The sequence below is a fragment of the Zootoca vivipara genome, chromosome 2, assembly GCF_963506605.1.
Source record: "Zootoca vivipara chromosome 2, rZooViv1.1, whole genome shotgun sequence".
Classification (NCBI taxonomy): domain Eukaryota; kingdom Metazoa; phylum Chordata; class Lepidosauria; order Squamata; family Lacertidae; genus Zootoca; species Zootoca vivipara.
Window position 1 is genome coordinate 85,675,968 of NC_083277.1, and position 16,391 is coordinate 85,692,358.

At 42.9% G+C, this 16,391-nt stretch overlaps 1 protein-coding gene across 2 annotated transcripts in view; it reads left to right on the plus strand.

Moving 5' to 3' along the window:
* The window catches only part of NTN1 (netrin 1), a 109,319-nt gene that overhangs the window by 74,047 nt on the left and 18,881 nt on the right, over window positions 1-16,391 (plus strand). The window contains exons 4-5 of one of the 2 annotated variants that reach the window (XM_035104691.2): window positions 4,853-5,002; window positions 6,130-6,183. In XM_035104691.2, the coding sequence (XP_034960582.1) occupies window positions 4,853-5,002; window positions 6,130-6,183 (204 nt within the window). The remainder of the gene's footprint in view (window positions 1-4,852; window positions 5,003-6,129; window positions 6,184-16,391) is intronic. The other variant, XM_060271790.1, reaches the window with a different exon arrangement.

Consider the following 16,391-nt stretch of genomic DNA (forward strand, 5'->3'; position numbering starts at 1 on the left):
AATGGAGGAAAAGCTGGACAACCTTAAAGGACAATTGTGAGGTGCTAATGTAACACTGTGGGAGCCACAATGGTTCTTCCTCCTTGCATATTTAGGGAGTTCTGAGAGTTTGCAGGTCCCCACCACTTCTGTAGCACAACTTGTGAGGTGGGTTGTACATACACACAAGCATTCACCACCCCCACCCTTTGTTGAGGAGAAAGGGTTGAATGAACAGTGCATAAATTAGGCTTTGGTTAATTAAACAATATATTACCTTTTAAACTGGGAGTTTTGTTTTTGTTTGTTACTATGGTATTATTATTTTTTTGGTGTTTTTGTATTGTAAACTGCCCAGTGATCCTCAGATGAAGAGTGGTATACAAATTTAATTGATGATGATGATGATGATGATGATGATGATATTGTTTCAGCTTAAGCCCTTATAATTATAACTAAATGAATGCAATATGCTTAGAATTCAGAATCGTTGCTCGTTTCACAGCCAGTTATACACATCTTTTTAAAAGAAATGTATAACATACACTGTGATGAAATATAGATACGAAAATGAAGCACATAGCACACTAGTGGTGGTGGGGGAGACACCTATAAATAGTAAGCCATAACCATACAAAATGACACAGGATTGTTTTAGAACATGAAGACAAATCAGCACATACAAAGTATTTAATACATATACCATAAAAGCTAAAATAATGCTTGTGAAAAATATGTAAGATACATTTAGGCAAATGATCTCTGATACTGGTAAATTGTGTGTCTTGAGTTAATAAGCTTTGTCTCCTTTGACAAAGTATAGCTTCCTGTGTAACAAAAAGCTGTTGATCTTAAAAGAATGTAAATTCCTTCTGTTACTCCTTCACTGATAAATGTTCACATTCTAAATCAATATCTAGCTTGACAGAAGATTTAGTCTTTTCTGTATCTTTCAATACATTGGCACACACAGAGATTAGTGTTTGGAAATTATTGTGACAGATTTGGTGAACTGGCTTGACCGACCTTGTCTTTGGACAGGCATATCCCGGCATGTTCTAACATTGTTGACAGATGGATTCTGGGACTTCTAAATGTATGACTATGAACATCTTAGTGATAGAGATAGAAAGAGAAACAACAACCCAGGACCATAAACTCAAGGCTGGACTTTAATTTTATTTCCAAGTGCCACATTCATTCACTATTTTTGAGTTTTGAATCACACCTCTGTGTCATTGAAAATATGAATGCAAAGCAACAAGAAAAGAAAAAGGTCCACCTCAAGAGAGAAAACCTAGATTTAATAAGGGAACTGACAGAAATAAGTAAACAATGAGTACTGAATGTTTTTATACATATCTGTTAGATTTCCCCAACAAAGAGTCATGCAACCCCAGTAAAATACATATTCACAGATCATTTGATTGTCATGAGCTGCATCACTGGAATGATTGGCATACCCTCCAACTCCCGGACTGAAAAATCCAGGATCAGCAGCGGCACGGCACCGGAAGTTGTTTCTAGGCATGTCCAGACATGCGTAGAAGCGACTTCTGGTGCCGCTCTGCCTGATTTTTGAAAATCCGGGGGAATTACGGGATATTTCGCCATTCGGGACAACAGCAGGAAACGGCTTTAAAAATGGGGGTTTCCTGCGAAAGACGGGAGACTTGGCAGGTATGAATATAGTATGATTCACAAAGATTCAATAGCTCAAATGTCAAGCTTAATTTAGAAATGAGAAATAATCTGGATTGTGTAGGTTCTGGTTCCAGCAAACAGTTGGCTCTAAATGTTGAATTAAGTTTTCAAAATGTGGGATGACAACATTTCATAATCACAGGAGTCCTGGCTTAGTAGGCAGCTTAACTCTAAAAGTGAAAGGAATGCAAGAAGAATTAATGTTGACTGGTTATGATGGTTATAGGAGGAGTTGAAGGAAGCAGTGGTGCGTCCGCTCTTAAATAAAACATCTCTAGATCCTTTAGATCTATCCAATTATCGCCCGGTTTCGAATCTTCCGTACCTGGGTAAGATAATTGAGAGAGCAGTTGTTGAACAGCTTGGATGAAACATCTGCTCTAGATCCATTTCAGTCCGGCTTTCGCCCTGGTCATGGGACCGAGACAGCTCTGGTCGCCTTAACAGATGATCTCTGTAGACAGCTGGATCGAGGTGGGTCGGGACTGCTGATTCTTTTAGATTTGTCAGCAGCCTTCGATATGGTCAATCATGAACTTAGACCACCGCCTTGCCGACGTGGGGATTCAGGGCATAGTCCAACAATGGCTGTGTTCCTTTATCTCAGGTCGGGGACAGAGGGTGGCGCTAGGGAGGGAGTTATCGCCGCGGCACTCCTTGGTGTGTGGAGTCCCGCAAGGCACAATCCTTTCCCCAATGCTTTTAAATATCTTTATGCGCCCCCTTGCCCAGATTGTCCGGAGTTTTGGGCTGGGTTGTCATCAATATGCTGATGACACCCGGATCTATCTGTTGATGGATGGCCGCCCTGCCTCGGCCCTGGACACACTGACCAGGTGCTTAGAAGCTGTGGCTGGATGGCTATGTGGGAGCCGACTGAAGCTAAATCCTTTGAAGACAGAGGTCCTCTGGCTGGGTCGGGACGACTTGGGGCTGGGGTGCCAACTCCCATCTCTTGCAGGGGCTCAATTAGTGCCAGCGCCTTCTGTCAAGAGTTTGGGTGTAACCTTCGATGCCTCCCTTTCCAAGGAGGCACAGGTTGCATCCACAGCAAAGGTGGCATTTTTCCATCTCCGCCGTATCAAGCAGTTGGTCCCTTACCTCTCTCGCCCTGATCTGGCCACAGTGATCCATGTGACGGTCACCTCCAGGCTTGATTATTGTAACTCGCTCTATGCGGGGCTGCCCTTGAAGCTGACCCAGAAACTCCAGCAGGTGCAGAATGCCGCGGCGAGGCTCCTTACCGGGTCCCGGCCGCGGGATCACATTCATCCAGTGCTTTACCAGCTGCACTGGCTCCCGGTGGAGTACAGGATCAGGTTTAAGGTGCTGGTTTTGACCTTTAAAGCCCTATGCGGCTTGGGACACTCGTATCTATGGGACCGCCTCTCCTGGTATGCCCCGTGGAGGACCTTAAGGTCCACAAACAACAATATTCTGGAGATCCCGAGCCATGGGGTGGCTAGATCGGCCTCTACTAGGGCCAGGGCTTTCTCAGTGTTGGCCCCAACTTGGTGGAACGCTCTTTCACAGGAGACCAGGGCCCTGCGGGATTTGTCATCTTTCCGCAGGGCCTGCAAGACAGAGCTGTTCCGCCTGGCCTTTGGGTTGGATTTAGTTTGACCCCTGTGTTTTTCCTCTCTCATGGCTTGAATTTGTGGACTACTCGAAATGAGGCTGCATTTTAAATTTTAATACTGTATTTTGGTCTGTATTGTAATTAATTGCTTTTTATGTTTTATTGTAATTTTATTGGTGTGAGCCGCCCTGAGCCCGGTTTTGACTGGGGAGGGCGGGGTATAAATAAAAATTTATTATTATTATATTCATCCTCAGTGCTTATTTATAGAAGAGATGGAGCACCTCAAGTCCAGGGGGTCAAATGTGGCCCTCCAGACCTCTCTGTCTGGCCCCTGGAACTCTCCCCAGGCCACACCCATCACTGGCCCTGCTTCACACTCAGTAATTTTGCCTGGCTGGAATGTGCCCTTGAACTCTAATTCATTGTTTGATGGAGGATAGAGAAGAGTTTATGTCTTATATATAGGAAGTAAAATTTACATTTGTTGCTCTGTTCATTTTTGCCTCTTGCCCCTACTGGTATGCGGCCATCAGAAGGGTCACAGAATGGAATGGGGCCCTTGGGCTGAAAAAGGTTCCTTGCCACTGATATATAGGAACATAGGAAGCTATCTAAAACTGAGTTGCGCCATATAGCTAGATCATGTACCACATACCGGCAGCAGCTGTCTAGGGTTTCAGACCAGCGTCTTTTTTCAGCTCAATGTGGAGGTGCTGGGGATGGAACTTTGGACCTTCTAGCATGTAATGTATGTGCTCTACAACTGAGCCATAATGCTTTCCTGACTAGGTTGCAAAGGCAGTATGCCTCTTGAGTGCCAGCTGCTGAAGGAAAGGAGTGGGGCTATTGCTTTCATGCCTTGCTTGCCTTCTCAAGAGGCATCTGGTTAGCTATTGACAAATTTATGGCCGTTGCTTGTTGGCTAATGATGGACCATGGTTTGATTCAGCAGATTTCCCCCAGAATGCTCTTCAATAGGAATTTAGCCAGGAGAATTCATCACAATCCATAGAGTTTAGTTATTGTTTCAGCTACAGAACAGGTGTTTCAATGACCTTTAGAGAGAAAAGGAAGCCCTTCCTTCTCCTCTTGCTCCCACCAGCTGTGATGATTGGAGGTTGATAGTGAGGCTGGAACAGAATATTTCCTGAAGCACTGAACAAAGAGCAAACGTACAGAAATTGAATGGTGGGGAAATAATTCTAGGTGTGGCATTAGGCAAGTCCACTCAGCAGTAGTAAATGTCTGCTTTAAAACTTTTAAATTCATTTTAGGCCACAAGTATATTAATGATCCTTGTGGTGTAATGTAGTAGCTGGCACTGATTGTCCTTCATGTTGCTTTCATGTTGCTTTCAGATGTTCTGGGCAAAGTTGCTGTGCTTATAGAGCACCTGTTAGAACGAGATGACACCTGCAGTCCAGGGCACTGGCTGCTCTCACCTCATTCCTATAGCTCTGCTACAAAAAAAAATATTGCTGTCTTTGGATACTCTTGCTAGTTGAAAATGCTTGTTCTTTTTGGAAAATCCTTCCTTCCTCTCCAGCTCCTCACCTCTGATCCTCTTGTTGTGTGTTCCCCCCACAGCATGTGATTGCCATCCCGTGGGTGCAGCTGGAAAAACCTGTAATCAAACCACAGGGCAATGTCCCTGCAAAGATGGCGTGACGGGCATCACTTGCAACCGATGTGCCAAAGGTTACCAGCAAAGCAGATCTCCCATTGCCCCCTGCATAAGTAGGTGGATGCGCTTTCCGACGTTGGTACCATAACGTAATGAATCCTAAATCTGGTCTGCTTACTAACACCTGAGTGGATAGACGTAATTAATTTAGCTAGAGATACTGTTGGCCACTTTCCACATTGCAGTTTTCATGGGTAGTTGGTTACAGGTCCACATTGTGAACCTAAAACTTCAGGTTTCAAGGCACATTCAGTTCCACCACTATTTCAACTCGCTTATGCAGTGAAAATGCACAGTGAAGAGCTGGGGCTAATCGAGGAAAGGCATATATGAACCTGGAAACTGGGATAGGTGTAGTGAGTACACAGTGAAACTGTGTAATGTATACCCATTAAAGCTGTAATTTGTGCAGTGGCCCCGTGTGTTGTATGTCCAGGTTGCATTTTGCATGTCTCTATGTACATAAATATATGGATGAATTATACATATATCTTATTGATCACACTAGTAAGGTGATGAGAGTACAAACAAATTCCCACTTAAACAAAAGGTTTCAAAGTTCAAAACATGATTTTCTGTTTTGCAGAACCATTTTTTTTTCAGCAGTGCCAGCAATAAACTACTACTATTTTTTTAATCATGTTTGATTAAAATCATGTTTGGGCGTAGTCAATGTTTTCCTCCTAAAAGCATTAGACAGCCTGGGTTCCATTATTGTTCAGAGCAACTTTCATACCAAAGCAGTTGGTTCTGTCTCTGTCATACAGAGAAAAAGAAATCAAAGACCAAAGCAACTTTGGAAAGCCAAAAAGAAACACAGAACAGCCATATAATGGCCATTACCCTGTTTCCTTAATACTAATGCAAAAAAATAAAATAAATAAGGTCATGGTTGAAAGAATCAAGTCTTTGAATAACTTCTCAGGATGCATTTCTGATAATCTGGAATAGTCACGAAAATTTCATACGAATTCTAGGTTAGCACTGCATTAAAATGTACATGCACACAGTTGCTGAATACCCTCTCTGGTCCCTGAAGGTTCATTTGCACAATCACTTTTCTTTCTGACAACTTTTGAACTTACCTTGTGAAAATGTTCATTCCTGGAGAGAGTAACAACTTTTTCCTTTTCTTGTTTATCGCTCCCTTCCCTTGTCCGCCTATTCTTCTTTACCACAGAGATACCTGTTGTTCCTCCCACCACTGTGGCCAGTAGCACAGAAGAACCCGCAGGTATGTTATACTTTTGTTTTTATCCTGTTCAAATTGTCTGGGGTGTGTGTGTGGAAATATCCTGTTCCAAAGACAAGCTAGGTCTGCTGCCCAAGTTATAGCAACAACAAAGTAAGTAGGGCTGAAACGTATTCAAGGCTTTTTACTGTAGGTGAGGGGGGGGGGTCATAAGCGTAATATTTTGGTTTTTTCATTTAAGAATAAAATAATTAACATTAAATGTCAAGAATGGGTTATTACATAGCAAAAGAAATAGTGTTTGTGTAGTATTGTAATAAAAAAACAGGCTCTGGGAAATAATTAAGTACATAGATTTAAACTGTAAAAAGACATGAAAAGGGCAAAAATTGTGTGAAAAGAATGGCTAGCAATCCCAGAAGTCTTTGCACCAACCTTTGAGGCCTGTGGAGAGTTGGAGTTTGAGAGAAAGCTTTGGAGGGAGTGATTGTGGTGGAGTTTGGCGGATTTTGTGGAGTTTGGTACTTCAGGCTACCAGTCTACCCCTCCTTGTCAATTTTTCAACATCATCCTCTAGCGATGGGGAAAACTGAGAGCCCCCATTGCCACCATTCATGCCGGTCTGGCAAGTGCTGCTAGCTTTTAAAAGGGGTTTTCAAGAGTTTCCAGAGGTTTAGATGGTGTTTACAGGCATTTTAGATGGTGTTCCCCACTATATATGATTTCATGTGTATGTGCAGTACCTGGGAATGTAAACCCTGTGTAAGTGAGGAGATGCCTGTACTGTAATGTATTACCTTTGGTGGGGTATTTTGGTATTTTACAGTCTTGTGGAGCAAAACAAATTAGACAAACAGATGGAAGTAAAGAACCAGCTGTTTAAATATGCTATTATTGTATCTTTTAAGGAACATTAGCAACATCTCTGTTGCGGTACTCATTTATTCTTTTCATCTGCTACTTTCAGTTTAGGCTAAAAGCTATAGAAGTGCAAGTTGTTATTCTCTTTTCACAGAAAATTATTTACAGGGTGGAGAGGGAGTAGTAAACACTCAAACTTGCAACAGTATCTCCTGGATTCCTAAATTTTTAAAAATTATTATTTATTCATTCCCCCTGCGTATATCATTTTCAATGGAACAATCAATCTTTTCAGAAGCAGATTGCAGCACAAGGCGCCTTCTCTTTAAAAGCACAAGGAAAGTTCAGCCAAACTGAACAATCTGATTGGCGGTGGGTCCCTAAGTGCATGATATCCCTTCAGTAGCAATTTTACTGGCGTTTTTAAGCACCACTTTAGTCAGAGAGGATGAGCTCCCGTATTTTATCATTTTTATTTGACTGCCTAGCCCGCTTGGGAGTGTGGCACCTTTCAGATTCCATCATTGCAAGCTTCCCCAGAAGTCCACAACACTGTCTTGGCTACATGTCACTTGGCATACGCGCAGGTGATAGCACAGCCACCCCTAAATGCAATCTGAGGGCTGTCTGAACATTGCAACCCAAAAGAAGAAATCTGGATGGAAGTTATATGTAGCAGCCCATTGGACAGAATCACTTTGCCGCACTTCTTCAAGATAGAGTGCTCTGGTCAGACTGCAACATTCAGTTTCAAATCCTCAGTCATGAAACTCACTGGGTGACCTTGGGCCTGTCACTTATCTCGAGGTTTAATCTGCCAAACAGGGTGGTTGGAATAATAAAATGTGGGGAATGGATGCCAATGTGGGGAATCAAGCTCCTTGGAGGAAAGGCAGGATATAAATAAATGCTCAAGTTGAAAGTGACTCCAAATCTGAAAGAAAAAGGAATGTATATTTCGTAGAGAAATCTCAAATGGATCATGAGCCAAGTCCAGCTTTAGCGTGAAAGAGAGAAAACATATTGTCATTGCTGGTTCTGCACCAGGGTTTGCTTTAGTTATATAACTTCTGCATTTGACTGGAAAAGCAATTAAAATTCATTTGTTTTTATAAAATTCCTCTCTGCCAACGTTTTGAGTCAGCAGCCTTGCTGAACACCTTATAAGCTGAGCAACCTGGACATTTTCTACTTCTCCCTCATTTTATAATTCTACTCCTAGACTTTGTCTTGCTGATGGAGGGTAGCAATGGCCAGGTGGGCAAGGATTTGGTCTCTTATGTTGGTTATCGCAATGCATTCTATATTGAGCTGCCTTCAAAAACACTTTGGAAGTTTGGGGGACTATGATATGCTGCAGTTCATCTTTGACAGGTTCCTCATGACAGGTCTCGGTAAAATTGCTTTTAGCTTTGCTGGCTTCCTGTTAGCTTCTGGGCCCAGTTAGCAGTATGAGTGATGAACTTTAAACCAGGGTACAGGCTAGGTCAACTACCCCCAGCATTTTGGAACTGAACATTTTGGATGGGTGTTTTAGTCCATTGAAATTTTTGGAGGACAAGGTTGGGGGAAACTTTGTCTTAGGGCCTGTACATCCTACTGATGGAGCCCATCCTGTGAAATGCTCCACCAGCAGTTGGCTCCTTTGCTGCTGTTTTTCTGGCAGTTTTTAATATGTAGCTCTCTCTCTCTCTCTCTCTCTCTCTCTCTCTCTCTCTCTCTCTCTCTCTCTTCTCTCTTTCTCTCTTTCTCTCTTTCTCTCTTTTTGCTTTTGGCAGTTTAGTGAGTATCCAAGGAGTTGGTTTCTGCTGTTTCTTTCTACAGTTATTGTAAGGGGAAGAGAGTATAGAGAACCTCCCCCTTGCATCAGGAGTAGCTCCTCCCCAAGCAGCGATGGAAGCGCGGGCTCTGAAGAGGCTAGTCAGGAAGCGAAGAGAGAGTGCCAGGTCTCTGGCAGCATGGGAGAGCCCCGGCTCCACAGGAGGGAAGAGAGAGAGGCGGAAAGGGGGGAAAGGGAAAGCACAGAGCGTAGACCTTTCCCCCCCCCCGGTTCCAGAATTACGGAGGAGGAGAAAGGGGAGGAGATTCACTGTCCCGAGGCTATTATGTTGGGAGAAGTCATGAAGGGGGGCAGTGCCGGATTCTGGATCGGAGTAAGCAGACATGTTTCCAACACCCCGTCACACTGTAAATAGAGTGCACCAATAAAGACTGTTAAAAGACAAGCATGTGGAAAGTCGTTACTCTAGAGTAGTCGCAACAACCCCTGACAGCTACGTTCTAAGTGTAGCTGCACTTTGGGGATGTGCCTGTTGTTCTAGTACTGTGCCTTTGTTAGTGGTAGTTCTGCAGGTTTTATAATGATTGTACACTGCTTTACATGTCACTTTTGTGGTAGAGAATCAATCTATAAATTGCGAAATGTTGCCCCAAATATGTAATGATTCCAGGGTGTGTTTTTGCCTTTGCTTGTATGTCTGTGTATGTTATGGCTGTTGTTTGAGTCATCTCAATCTGTTTGCTTTGTGAGCACTTCTTTTCTGTGGTCTGTTGGCTCTGTTCCTAGCACATTGGCCTCTGGCTTGTGCTGCAGGTATATCTGTGGAGGGTTGCTGAATGGGAATATAGCTCTGGCTTCAAGCAGAGGATTGTACTGTTGGACGAGATGACTAAAAGATGCTCTGATATTCACTCTGAAGGGGCTGACCAGGCAGGACTTTGGCTGAGAAACAGGCACAGCATGTGTGTGTGTGTGTGTGCATGTCAGAGAGAGAAGAGGGGGATGGATTGATGAAGAGAAGGGAAGGAGAGAGAAAGAGAGAGAGAGAAGGGGGAGGGGGAGTGACCATGCCCACTTTTTGGCCTTGGCTCTGACCACCAGTGGTGTGCAGCCCCCAACCAATATTGCCCCCAGCCCTGAAGTTTGCCTAGCCCTGATTTAGTGCATTCCAACTGTGATTGTAGACATGGATTGTTTCAGCTAAACAAACCTTCACTGACTTAAATTAATTATTCCATATGGTAAACTTGGCCTGTGAGCCATATTACGAAGTTCAGCACGACTTACCTCTCTTCTGGTGCACCAGCATCCTGCCTTGCCAGTTTTCCCTACCAGTTGCTGTTAGCGTCATTCATTTCTGGCTGCAAATTCTTTCCTGGATTATAGAATTGCTGCTGCTCAAAAGGCTAATCTGTACACCCTGGGCAGCTACTGGAAATAATAACTGGGGGAAAGTCTTTGCTCTGTTGTAGGGCTAGGGTTTCCTGTAGGTCTTATCAGGTTCCTAGGATTTCCCACAAAGTATTGGAGCAGAATAGTGTAAGATATGACCCATTCTATCTTGGCTATCTGTATGCTTCATTTGCAGCAGCTGTGATACAATGCAGTTACGCAAATGCTTGGACTGACCTAAGCTGGGCAGGACAACAGCCCAGAGGCCATACTGTAGGGAACATTCTTTCTCTGCCCCTGGAGATGGGCTGCATTTGGCCTTTCGATTTCCTCATTTTGCAGTTCCATAAACACTTTAGCTGAGAGAAATGGTGGTAGGAGAGAGAAGGTGGGGAGAAAACTCTGGTAATTTTCCTGATAATCAGGAAGGCAAACCACTGTGACTCTGGAATGGCTATGTTGACTGACCTTGCCGCTAGCATTGTTATACTTTGTAAAATACAAATTCATGTTCCAAATTAAATACATGACAATTCAGAGTAGAATGATACTGTAGGTTGGTGGTTTAGAGTTATTTCATCTGACACGTAACCGGCAAAATCCCCCCCAAATAAAATTATTTTTATTAAACTTTTAACATGAAAAGACATTTAATTAACATTTGCAGTGGGGTTGTCATTTTACACAGCTACATGAAGGATGAGACCTCTCCAGAAAGTTGTATGGGCTGTTGGGAGCAGGCGTAAATCCCACTGTTTGTTGATAAAGTCAATGAATGGGTGTCATATAGCATAGAATGAGCCTTTTTTGTGGTGCCCCTTGCAAGCTGGGTGTGGCAAGTTAGTTTTTCTGACAGGGCTACCTGCCAGACACTATCTAGCCACTTGTAGGGAAGAAACGAGGCTTTATTTCACCCGGCTCAAAGACCCACTTTGGTACCCCCCCCATGTGCATTTGTATACATACACAGAGAGGCAGGGAGCCTCAATGGTGCCCCTCTGGAGGCTTCACCCAGAGCAAAAAACCCCTGGCTACCCCCATAGCTATGGCTCTGCCACTTGTCATGTGAAAGGCGTGCAACTAGTACACAAATATGCATGGGGACGCTCAATCCTATGCTTGTTTCTTGGTACAGGTAGGTAGCCGTGTTGGTCTGAGTCGAAGCAAAATAAAAAAATTCCTTCAGTAGCACCTTAAAGACCAACTAAGTTTATATTTTGGTATGAGCTTTCGTGTGCATGCACACGAAAGCTCATACCAAAATATAAACTTAGTTGGTCTTTAAGGTGCTACTGAAGGAATTTTTTTATTTTGCTTGTTTCTTGGTAGTAAGTCTCATGTGGGAGGAAGTTCCAGTCATAAGGAGCAGCAAGGGGAAATGTTACTTCAGGTAGCATTAGGATGGTAGAGCTAGACAATACGATCTCTTGCAAAATATGTGCAGAGACAAGGACAGATGAGGCTATGGAATGTTTTGAATGCTGAAGACAAGAAGGGACTTAAAGACGAGGGCCAAAAAGTCAATGTTTTGAGAGAGCTGAATAATTTTGGGAGGCAAAGGGAAGGGAAATATCAAATAGAACACCAAGGCTTTGTGCCTGGTCAACTGGGTGGATGGTGACGCTGGTAACAGACAAAGAGATGATGGCTTGGGAGGAAAGATGAGAAGTTTTTTTTTTGATCACATTTAACTAGAGACTATGTTGAAGCATCTAAGCAGAAATATCAGAAATGTAGTTGAAAATGCACACGAAGTATTCCCTAGCGGGGAACCTTTAGCCCTCCAGATGTTGTTGGATTACAACTTGCATCATGCCTGACCATTTACCATGGTCATTATCCAACAACATCCGAAGAACCACAGGCTTCCCATCCCTGACCCTATTGTTATCATGTTGCTGGATTCTGTTGGATTCCAGTTTTCTTGCTTTCTGAAATGCGAGGTACCTTGTGACACCTCCATTTGAGCTCTGATATGATGAAGCAGCAAAGTGGGGAAGACAGATGCTGCCGCAGTGGGCTCTGAATGAGATACTCCGGTGCTAAGCAGTACGCTCAAGGTTTAATAACAAAACATCTTGGCTGCTCCTTGTCCTTCCTGCCTTCATACCCTAATGGGAGAGAGCCCCAAATGGCATTCAGCAAGTTACGGTAACGCTATCCCCTTGCTTTCAGCAAGAACACTTCACAATGGAGCCCCGTTACAATGGAGGAAGCCGAAGGTCATGACAAGGGTTAGAAGGCGCCCACCAGGGGCTATGACTTGCTGTCAAACAAAGTCCTTTGTACACCCCACCGCCACCTCTGGGTTTGAGCCCTTTCATTCTGCTTTGGTTTTGCGGGTGGATATGGCTACTTTTCCACAATAGGGCATCTTGATAGAAGCTAGAAGGGAAGGAAGCAGGTGTGGGTACCCTTGACAACTGCATTTCATTCTCCTCTGAAACACATATAGTAGAAACTCTCCATTGTAATTTAAAATAGATGTGCATTTTTAATATGCCACTTTCCCACAATTCTTTTTACAATACCATTCTAATTCCCAATAATTGTATCATCATTTTGGGGTGGGGGTGAGAGAGGGGTTGATGCATGATTAAAAAATAATATGTTCTGAAGGGAGGTCCCGTACGTAAATTTACTGCCCAAACCAACCCAAATAAATAGTAGGTGGGAACCAAAGATGGTATGATGATTTCACTTCAAGATTGGCTTTATGATCGTCACATAGGCAGTTTACATTTTTAGCTGTGGGGTGAACCAGGAAACATGAATTTTTGAGCAGATTCTGCCCTCAGTTACTCATGCACTCCCTTCTCTTAAACTGGTAGTATTACTCTGGATTTGCTACTCTTGGAAGTGCAGTGCAATATGGTTGTGCTCCAGCTCTTCTCTGGAGCTTGAAGCTCAGTACAGAAAGGCAGTGGATCATCCATTATCTCACATTGTTTTATGACCTGTATGCCTTGCTTTTCTTCTGTGATGGGATGCAAGTTAGTATACATGGGTTCACAATCAGTGTTCCATGCAGGCACTGACAAGGATCAGAACTGCTTTGCTTAATCAAGGTTATTGTATCATGTGCCTCCATACTGTTTTCTGGAACACATAAGCGATAAGACACTGCCCCTCCCCTGCTAGTGAAGGGTCAGGAATCTGGCAATCACAAATTTTAGCAGGCCATCTAGACCAGACAAAATATGTGAACCCCTGATGGCCAGGGCTGAAGTAATCCCAAGTGTAACCCACCTTCATTTTTGTTTTCTTAAACCCAGTTTCAGTGTGACGGTATCAGTTTCCTTTCTGGAGCCCCAGCAGTATGTTCTCTGCTTCCAGAAGCCTCTGAAGGCTTTAAAATAAGAATTTTAAAGAAGTACTGCTGCCACTCAAGAAACAAAAAATTATACGGTCCCTGTGGCATCCAGTTCAACTCATTGTCCCACTCTTGATGACATATTATTTTCTGTCTATCCTTGGACAAGGATTTTGCTGCTTCTTTTCATATGCTAAAGTCTTGCACAGTTGGACTTGCATTGGATTGAAAGATGGAAGGTGTATTCCAGCCCTTGGAAGGGTGAGCTGAATACTTGGACAATTATTGTTTTGGGGTAATTTGGGGAGCCCAGGGAGCATGAGCTCACAGTTTATTGTGTGCTCCCCCTCTCTGCTACCTGCCATCTTGCAAGGTTTCTGAAAGATTCAACTCACCTTTAACTTGTTTCTTATTCCTGTTTGTCTTCCCCGTCATTTGCAAAAGACAGGGAAGGCAGAAAATCTGCCCTGTGTTCAGACAGTAGGAGAAATCTCATAAAGTTGGTTTCCTATTCCTGTTTTTAACTGGGCGGATCCGAAATCAGCAGGGTTGTATTCCTTAAAGGGAGCTGTAATCAGGAACTCTTAAATTTGCCAGCAGAGAGCAGTTCACAAGTACACCCTCATGAACTATCATTTGACAACCCATGAACAGGAAGAAAACTCTTCCTGCTTGATTATAATACTGTAGTGGCTACGAGTATATTCTCTTGGGCTGTAAGGCTGCGGGGACAAGGAAGGGCCACAGACAGATTTATTAATGGTGCCTCGGCTCCCACAGAAGCCTGCCCAAGTCTTGATTTCCGTCCTGGCAGCCCCAAGTGAGAGGCTTTAATCTAATTTCATGCCTTATTTGCGCCAATTTGTTTTTCAATCAATCTTGCTCAGCAAGAAGAAAGGATATTGCTAGGGGCTTATTTGTTCGGTCTTGTTCCAAGGGTGAGGTTAATAGCAGTTATGCTTTGCTGGGATTGCTGCAGGGTTCATGGAGCTTTGCTTGTTCGCTTCAGCTCCCTGCTTGCATCTGGCACATCCTCTTCTGCCCTAACTTTACATACCAACCACGCTTTACATACCAAGGGCACTTGAACCAGTTTGAGCAGCAGAACCCTGCAACTTGACTTCAGCAGGACTTTCCCCCCTTAAAATAGATTATATGTTTCAGTTATTGTTATTGTTAAATTCATTACAGGCCCTTCACCAGCAGATCCCAAGGCAGGTTACAAATAATTTAAAATTCAGAATTAGGAATAGTTACAGTTACTAATGATAAGCACTACGAAGCTGCTTAAACACTATGAAGCAGACCAAGAGCCATGCCAGGCGTGCTGTAGAAGTGGCAAGAAATGGAAGCCAAACTTCCCCTTTCCATTCTCCTAGATCTCATCCAAAGGGGTGTGGTGCATATTCCCCCCCCATGGGTGAGCAGGGTGTTCTTCCACTGCAGGAAGAAACAAAGTGGGGAAAATATCTATGAAGGGTAGGGCCAAATCTACCCTGCTTTGTGTGAGACATTGAAGCATGGGGAGAGGAAGTGTGCTTCTTTAGAATATCCAGTGTGGCTGCTATCAGTGAATTAGCATTTGTCAGGACAAAAGCTGTAACTCTGCTCTAGTGAATCTGTAGAATTATCTAGCCAACCTCCTCGAAATCACCTTGAGCATATGAACTGCACCTGCAACATAGAATGTAATTTTGCATATACAACCTAGGACTAGCAAAGTAGTGGCACCATGCAATCGCTTTGGGAATTAAAGAGGACCACTGTCAAGTTTTAGACCCTGTTTGTGAGAGCTAGTGCTTTCATTAACAGTTGGCTCTGGTTACATGTATAGCTTGTTATAAATGACATGGCTGCACAAATGCTGCCCAACAGTTGCAAGACCGAGGCAGCCTTGCACACTTTAAAAGGTGATAATAGGGGAGCAGCTGGTATGGGCCATAGCTAGTGTCAAACTGAGGAGGAAATCAATTTGGATTAGTCATTGTCTCTACTGCTACAAAGCAAGTACTGGTAAGTAAAAACCAGATGGCTATTGAACTATGTTCTTGTTTCTTACTTCCATTCTCCAGCTGCTAGAAGGTTTAAGGAAGTCTGGACATGTTTAGCCAGTCCAAAAGTAAATAGATATTTATTTGTTTGTTGCTGTTATTTATGTATTAAGCACTTGAAAATACTGATAAGCCCTGTACAAAGAGTAAAATACAGTCATACCTTGGTTTAAGTACGCTTCGGATTGAGTACTTTCAGTTTAAGTACTCTGCAGATCCGTCTGGAACTTTCAATGGGAAAGTTCACTTCAGGTTACGTACGCTTCAGGTTAAGTACGGACTTCCGGAACCAATTACAGTTATACCTCGGGTTAAGTACGCTTCAGGTTGAGTACTCTGCGGACCCATCTGGAATGGATTAATCCACTTTCCATTACTTTCAATGGGAAAGTTTGCTTCAGGTTAAGTACGCTTCAGGTTAAGTACAGACTTCCGGAACCAATTGTGTACTTAAACCGAGGTACCACTGTAGACAAATCTCTGCAATAATGGCATTCATTCTAACATGGGCATGCCTGATATATATGCTATAGAAAAGGAAGAGTAATGTTTGACATGTCAAGTGTGATGCTATTCTTGAAAAGCAAATATAAAAAGATACATTACATGATTCCAGAATAGCAGAAACACACAGTACACTCAATAAAATAAAATAAAATAAAATAAAATAAAATAAAATAACAAAATAATTTATACAAGTCTTTTTGGATAGTAAAGTAAAAAAAAAACAGAAGTGGATGAAATGGACATCTATAAATTTATAAATGGGATATATAAACACAATGTACATGGTGCATGGTACAATGAAGAAAATAGAAAAAAAGAAAAAGGTCCTGCCAAATAAAATAAGATT